We start from the raw sequence: 8,493 nt of genomic DNA, 5'->3' as shown, positions 1-8,493 counted from the left end.
GATCCAGAGAACAAGTTAACAAAATCTTCCAATGATCCAGAGAACAAATTGTATTATTTTCACCTGTATTTTGAAAGTATCAAGTTCACCTGTAACAAAAAATATTGAAATCTTTGAGTTAATGTTATCATTTATTTATTAATTATTAGAGATCCCGCATTTCTTTCCTTTGTCACCACAAGTAAAATGGAAAAAGAATGTGTGATGAAGAGGCCTAATGCTTTCTCTGATTGGCCGCAAGACCTCTGCTATGGACTGCAGTTTCGGCTTTTCGAGACTCATCAGCACGACTTGGGCATAGTTGGTCCGATACGTAACGATGATTTAGGCACGTCATAACATTATTCACACATTTTATTGGCGATTGAAAAATACTTAAAAACTTTTAAATCAATCACGTTAGAGAAAAGTTCTGTTTGTTCACAAGATCAACACATTATCAAATAACCAAGTTGTAACTTCTAATTATCATACAAACTATTTCCATACATAGAATCAGACCACATTCACAGTTGCATTATAATCCTATGATATCACAAAATGTTACTAATAAATCCAAATATTTTAATTATTGACATTACATTAGAGTATTCCACTGCAAGTCGTTACACTAGCATACAGTATTAAAAAGTTGTCAGTGTTTTAATTTCAGTTCACTACCTTAAAAGCTTTTTTGAGGTTTTTCGGAAATCAACACCACTGGAGTCCAGTTAAGATCTCAGTGTAGTCCTAAAGTAACCTAAATAAGTGAAACAAAGTTAGAATAATAACTAAATGATTAGTTCAATCGGGTTATAATCTATCAATTTCAAAGCTTGTATCTCTGTATCCAATTGGTATGAAAATAAATACATAGATATAATACATAAATAATTATTTATAATGATACTATAGCATTGGTAAACGGGGTGACCTTTTTTAAAATGTTATTCAATCCTACCACTTATTTTAGACATCAACAATACAAAAAATACCTTCACGAGAATTCTAACATCTAAACAATGAAAAATGTAACAAGTCTGTTTTATTACAAGTTTGAATTTACGGTGAGGAAGAATATTTATAAAATGGGTTTGATATTTCAGTCACTGGTGCAATCATTCTTGTACACATATGTTTTAAACATATTCCTCCTTACAGCTGTAACCTGTAATAAATAATACTTATGATCAGTAAGCAAACACACAAAATCTGTCAAGTTTGTTTTAAGAGCTGGAAGTGTCCTAAATAGTAGTGACTTGTGTCAAGTCTAGACACATTGTTAGTGTCTGGAAAAGGTAAGGGGTGAAAATATACCATGGCATCGTTTAATTGACTTTTATATTATCGTATTAGCTTAGAAATAATCGGATATTGACTTTACTGTACCTGATGATGACAAAACCTTCTCCAAACATTATACATTTGTTATTACTGTACCTGATGATGACAAAACCTTCTCCAAACATGTACATTTGTTGTTACTGTGCCAGATGATGATAAAACCTTCTCCAAACACTGTACATTTGTTATTACTGTGCCTGATGATGACAAAACCTTCTCCAAACACTATATCTGTTATTACTGTACATCTGTTATTACTGTGCCTGATGATGATAAAACCTTCTCCAAACACTGTACATTTGTTATTACTGTGCCTGATGATGACAAAACCTTCTCCAAACACTACATCTGTTATTACTGTACATCTGTTATTACTGTACCTGATGATGCAAAACCTACTCCTAAACAATGTACATTTGTTATTACTGTGCCAGATGATGACAAAACCTTCTCCAAACATTATACATTTGTTATTACTGTGCCTGATGATGACAAAACCTTCTCCATTAAGGGAGGAATCGGAATATAACCATAAAGTCTATTCAGATAACATCATGTTGCATTGATAAATAACTGTTTAACTTCTCCATACTAGCTGCAGTAGAGTTTTCACAATGATGGTATGATACCAGTTAAAAACTAGCTGTGTGACACGTAACCAGATTTTCAGTATCTTTCACATGAAGGAAGAGACTTTTACTGTAAAAGTTTCTGGATTAATGACAAACGAAGATAAAAGAAATCAAGATACCTTTAATGAGTCTTAAGCAATTTTCAGTCATGCGACTTCATCTATTTGTGTGTGTATTCATTACTGTACCTGATGATGACAAAACCTTCTCCAAACAATGTACATTTGTTATTACTGTACCTGATGATGACAAAACCTTCTCCAAACATTATACATTTGTTATTACTGTACCTGATGATGACAAAACCTTCTCCAAACAATGTACATTTGTTGTTACTGTACCTGATGATGACAAAACCTTCTCCAAACATGTACATTTGTTGTGCTGTCATAAATTTTTCCATCACTTCATTATCTTGACATCTTCCTGTTTTCATTCACTCTTTGAGTAATCTTTGAATTGGTTTCACATTGTAGGTCTTTTATGAAGGTGACCATTTGTACATTTTACAAAAAATATTTTCTGTGTAATATTTGCTACCACCAATAATGTTTTAATATACCAGTTTATTAATGTATGTTGCTTGAATAAGAGAAACATAAAAATATTCAAATATAGATTTAGTCATCGGTATATTTTGTCACCTTCCACACTCGCAAAATAGTAAACTTCTCTGATTTAATGATGATTCAGTTTTATTTGGTGGACATGATGATGATAATAATAAATAAAAAAACAAATGTATATACAAGTACTGCAAATCAATAAATCCATGGTGAGTCTGTTCAAAAACTAAGAACCCATAATTTTGAAGGTCTGCTCCTCTACCTAGTTACTTAATGTGGACTGTGTCACCTGATTGGCTGAAGGTCTGCTCCTCTAAGGGTATTGTTATTACTTTGTAAGTGTATGTAGCTACTGTATGAAGTAGCCAGGAGGATTCTCAGGAAATGTACATTATGAAGGTAATGTTATTACTTTCTATATTTGTAAGTGTATGTAGCTACTGTATGAAGTAGCCAGGAGGTTTCTCAGGGAAACGTACATAATGAAGGTAATGTTATTACTTTATAAGTGTATGTAGCTACTGTATGAAGGACTGGCAGGTAAAGTGAGTGGTCAAGCTGATTAAACATTTTGTATCAACCATTTTTTTCACTGTTTCTCGCCACTCGTACTTCTCATTCTTCAAATAATAATTTACTTACACTAGAACAGCAAACCTTCATATAAGTAAACTGTTCATCTGAATAGCAGGTGACACAGTCCACATTAATAACTAGATCAGGGAAATGTACATTATGGAATCCTCCTGGCTACTTCATACAGTAGCTACATACACTTACAAATACAGAAAGTAGTAACATTACCTTCATAATGTACATTTCCCTGAGAATCCTCCTGGCCAGCAAGAAGTTGCTCAACTTCATCATCTGTTAGTTTTTCACCTAAAGAATTAAAGTAATCTTTAACCAAAGAAAGATTAAAAACAAGAGATAGTTAGCTACCAGTTAACCTACCAATCCATTTATCAAATATTTTCACATAAAAAGTAAATTTCAATGGGAACCTAAATGTCTTACGTTCAAATATATTGGAATTTTACCATCTGATGTTATTAGCGCCTTGCATAACTTGCTGTGGCTTGTCTACATTGTTGGTAAAAACTTAAAACTTTTCTTAGCAAACAAAACTAAAATACTTTTAGTTTCTACATATATGAAACAAGATGTCACTTGAACATCAGGTTAAAAGAACACCAAAAACCTCTTTCCAAGTCCATCAACAAAAAACAAACAGTTTTTCTGAGAAGAATATCACCATACTAAAGCATGAAGATTAACAGAAGAAAAATCAGAGAAGCCTTATTAATAAAGTCAAACAATCCCAAAATTAACAAATACCAAAAAACATCTCTTATGTGTTTAATTGTTATTCCCCACAGACGTTCCAAATTTTATACAAATATTTCGTGCAACATTTCCACATTCACACTGATTGATATGCACATCCTACAACTTAAGTAATCTGTCAATTCACACGTGACAGATTACTTAAGTTGTAGGATGTGCATATCAATCTGTGTGAATTGACAGATTACTTAAGTTGTAGGATGTGCATATCAATCATTCACACAGATTGATATGCACATCCTAAAACTTAACTACACCTTTAGATTTACAATGTTGATTTACACACTAAAATCTTCTTTACCATTATAACTTGTATACTTGAGAATGATCGAAATGTTGTACCCATTTAAAAATTTTATTCCTTACCGCAACTTTGGGTTTTTTTTTATATTAACAGATCCCGATCACAAATTAGTTTATATCCTCTCTTTAAGCTGCTAATCTACTGCCATTTCAAGAGAGTCCTCAAAAGGATTGTGTGATGTTATAATAGCCAGTGTTCAATCATAGCTCTTTTGGTGTAATATACTCTTGTCCAGTATCCCCCTCCCCCATTAGGACTTGTATCACACAGCTTTTTTAATGTGTAACACCTACAATAAGCAATGTCGACACACGACAATATTCTGTAACATCTACAATAAGCAATGTGGACACACGACAATATTCTGTAACACCTACAATAAGCAATGTGGACACACGACAATATTCTGTAACACCTACAATAAGCAATGTGGACACGACAATATTCTGTAACACCTACAATAAGCAATGTGGACACACGACAATATTCTGTAACACCTACAATAAGCAATGTGGACACACGACAATATTCTTTTATGCCAGAGGTCTTTCTGAAAACATACAGAAGATGTGTAAACAGCATAACGATCACATTTAGTACATATCAAGACCCATTGGATAGAAGAAACTCCATTTACAACATCTTTTGTGAATGTAGATTCGGATACGTTTAAGAAATAAGACCATTAACAAAAGTCCGAATTAAGAAGCATGATAGATGTCAGAACTTTACATAATAAAATGGAATAATATTAAAATAATGGAAAAGGGAAGATAAAAGAAGCCTTCTCCTAACTGATAACTGTCAACCTATCGGATACCACTTCTTGGAAAGAATATTGTTGTGTGTCCACATTGCTTATTGTAGGTGTTACTTTTATTTCATAAAGTAATTGTAAAATCCATTTTCAAGGAGAGTTCTAGCAATATGTTTTTTTTTATATTATGTTTTACAAATGATGTATATTCTGGAGACTAGTTAGTCTACGATACACTGTAGGCTGGACTGATCAATATTCTAGTTATCTACACATATCTCTGTAAACTTCTGTAATATACGAGTTACATGAATAAGAACGATGTCGGTCCAGATGATCCATCAATTGTAGAATCTCGTCTGTAATGTGTTGCCATATTTCATAAAATCAAATGGGATAGTTCACACAGTTAATTGTGATCATTCAAGTACTGTCAGACAAATACTACTATCATATCATTATATTCAAGGTTAGTTGTATTTACTCACAATGGAAACTTATTTTGGAATGGTACCAAAAACTTCATTTCAGTTTGTGATAAGCTGCTATAAGTATGATCCGTTACTTAACGTATTTGATGTCTTACCAAGTGTTGTTAAAAGATGTCTCAGCTCTGCTGAACCGATGTAGCCATTACCATCTTTATCAAAGTGACGAAGCCCTTCAATAAAATCTTCTGCAGTATCCGTACTGCGGTTTTTACTGACAGCTTGCATCATCGGAAGAAACACTTCAAAAGAAATACGCTCATCTAAAATTGGAATTAAAAAAGGAACTAATAAGTATTACTTTTTTTAACTAAAAAACATATTATAAAAAACCATTAACAACTGTACGGAAAGGATTTACAATCTATTTATATAAAATATATGGAGTCAGAGCACCGACTGCTCAAGTACAAAACGTTCGTGTTAAGATAAAAACACTTCTGATGTTGTAAAGGCCATTACCAGGATTTAGTGAGAGATAATTTGTTTGATGATTACTGTAGTTTCTAAACATCAACCGTATTTGGCAACATCTATTCATCGTTTATATACTTGACCTCTACCTATATCCAGTCACCAACTGACACCATTTACGTCACATTTAATCCTTGTGTCTTGTCTTTGTAACAATGTGTAAACCTTGTATTGTTTAGTACTAATCATACGTGAAGAAGACAGACCAATGTTATGTTGAAATATGTTGTATGTTCCACCATCAATAAAATATTTCTTTACGCTTATAAAGCATTGTTTGTCTGCTTATTATTATTATTATTACATTAGCATATTGATTCCTTACATAAATTCATTATCTAACATAATAAGTTTCTAATTTTTAAATTTTAGTTACTTTTATAAAAAATATACATGGAAAACAAAAATATATTGTACTTACCTTTGACCTCGTTCTTTTGCTGTTGGTTGCTAATTAAATTTAACACACACACAGATGGTATTAGTAGACTAAATATTTAAATAAATAATGCACTTAACACAGAATAATAACATGCACAAAACAAAGAATGTCCTATAACTATTATGATTTAAATACCTTTCTAGCTATGTTATAAGAGCCTTAAAATAATACCCTAAGCTTCTTCATCTGAACACTGCAAGAGAAATGGACAATACTCTGTACTGAAAACCACATTATATAATACATCATTTGACAGATTAAACTTAACTTTTCTATTCTTTATAAATGATATAAAATGTCTGAGAATTACTGGCAATTTTTGAAAGAGGATGCGATACCTTGGGTCTGACTATCTAGTTTATATCTTCATAAACAAATAAGATTGAAAGCTATAAAAGTATTTTCAATAGATACTTACCTCCTCCTCTTACAAAATAGCATTAGTGCTGCCCTCTATCAGTGTAATTTTTCAAAAAGGATGCGATAGCTTGGGTCTGACTATCTAGTTTATATCTTCATAAACAAACAAGATTGAAGGCTATAAAAGTATTTTCAATAGATACTTACCTCCTCCTCTTACAAAATAGCATTAGTGCTGCCCTCTATCAGTGTAATTTTTCAATGCTCACCACTTTTGTATATCCACATGCAAATGATCATGCAGCAGTTCTCCACCAATAGGAGCACAACACAACTCCTATCGTAACCAGCACCCTCTTTACATTTGCATTTGTTAATCACTTCGAGATTGGTCAGAATACCTACACCATCTATCACCAGAAGTGGGGAGGCTGGATGGTAAATGTGAGCGGAGGTAGGTACCTATCGGAAATACATTTTCGATATATGAAAATGCTAACTTCCACTACAATATCTTGTCTCTGCTCAGAAAATAGATTGAATACCACACTGAACTGGTGGAGGGCCAGTGAAAAAAAAAAAAAAAAGATCCCCCTTCAGGAAGTGCCCAAAGAGAGACTAGGAGGTGTGGAACCCTCCACCAGTTGTAGAAATGTTGTGTGCTAGCTGGGTTAGTGTTAAGTGATTATAAATATGATCTTTTAAATTTTAGAGGGCAATTTTCTCAATACCCTGGGGTGCATCTCCAGTCCAAAACCTGGCAGCAGTGGGCATTTCTCATCCAGTCCGCAGTAGGAGGAGGGATACCAGCCAGTACACGTGAGGACTTACTTAGCTGGACCATCTCCAACCAACACCAAACCCACTAGGAATGTACATCCAGAGGACATGGTGGAGTGCTTCAGCCAAAATCTGGAAGCACCTGGAATTGTACATCAGGTCTACAGTAGGAAGTGCTTCATGCCATCGACACACGATTCTAATTGTGACCAGGCCATTTCCAACCAACACCAGACTCACCAGGAATGTTCATCTGGAGGATGGAAGGAAGGAGGAATGCTACAGTAAGAAAAAGCAATCAGTCAGATATATAAACAGTAATATGGTGTAGTGCTACAACCAAAACCTGGCAATATCAGGAATTGTACAACATGTCTATGGTAGGAAGTGCGATACACCATCGACACCTGCAGAATGCCACCAACCTACTCTCAACCGATTGGTATGTTTCAATACTCAGGAGGACAGACCTCCATGGTCTACCACCCCAGTAGCTAGGAACTGGTACATGGCAAGGACTCCCATGCTCCACTAGAAGAAAGGAGGGTAAAACATGTTGGAGAGTCTGGAGGACCACAACACCAGAGACAGTGTAACAAGTGACTGCGATACCATATTTTGAAAAGCAGAACTACCACACTGATGGAGTCGATCAACCAAAACCTGATGGCATCTGGAATTATACATCAGGTTCATGGTAGGAAGAGTCTTAATGCACCAGAGCATCAGAAATGGGCAGCAACCTGTGTCTGCTTTACTGATGTTAGTCCATGAGTGTAAGGTCTAGGAAGAGTCTTAATGCACCAGAGCATCAGAAATTGGCAGCAACCTGTGTCTGCTTTACTGCTGTTAGTCCATGAGTGTAAGGTCTAGGAAGAGTCTTAATGCACCAGAGCATCAGAAATTGGCAGCAACCTGTGTCTGCTTTACTGATGTTAGTCCATGAGTGTAAGGTCTAGGAAGAGTCTTAATGCACCAGAGTATCAGAAATGGGCAGCAACCTGTCTGCTTTACTGATGT

At 34.4% G+C, this 8,493-nt stretch overlaps 1 protein-coding gene across 1 annotated transcript in view; it reads right to left on the bottom strand.

The window, feature by feature from the left end:
* Positions 1-3,287: 3,287 nt before the first annotated feature.
* LOC106472445 (myosin-2 essential light chain-like) overlaps positions 3,288-8,493 on the bottom strand; it is a 9,799-nt gene continuing 4,593 nt past the window's right edge. Inside the window, exons 4-5 of the mRNA XM_013933096.2 lie at positions 5,516-5,680; positions 3,288-3,403 (exon numbers count right to left, since the gene is read on the bottom strand). Of these exons, the coding sequence (XP_013788550.1) occupies positions 3,288-3,403; positions 5,516-5,680 (281 nt within the window). The remainder of the gene's footprint in view (positions 3,404-5,515; positions 5,681-8,493) is intronic.

This window comes from Limulus polyphemus, unplaced genomic scaffold (assembly GCF_000517525.1).
Source record: "Limulus polyphemus unplaced genomic scaffold, Limulus_polyphemus-2.1.2 Scaffold5345, whole genome shotgun sequence".
NCBI lineage: Eukaryota > Metazoa > Arthropoda > Merostomata > Xiphosura > Limulidae > Limulus > Limulus polyphemus.
The sequence above is the reverse complement of the archived record's forward strand: the minus strand, read 5'-3'. Positions and strand labels throughout refer to the sequence as shown.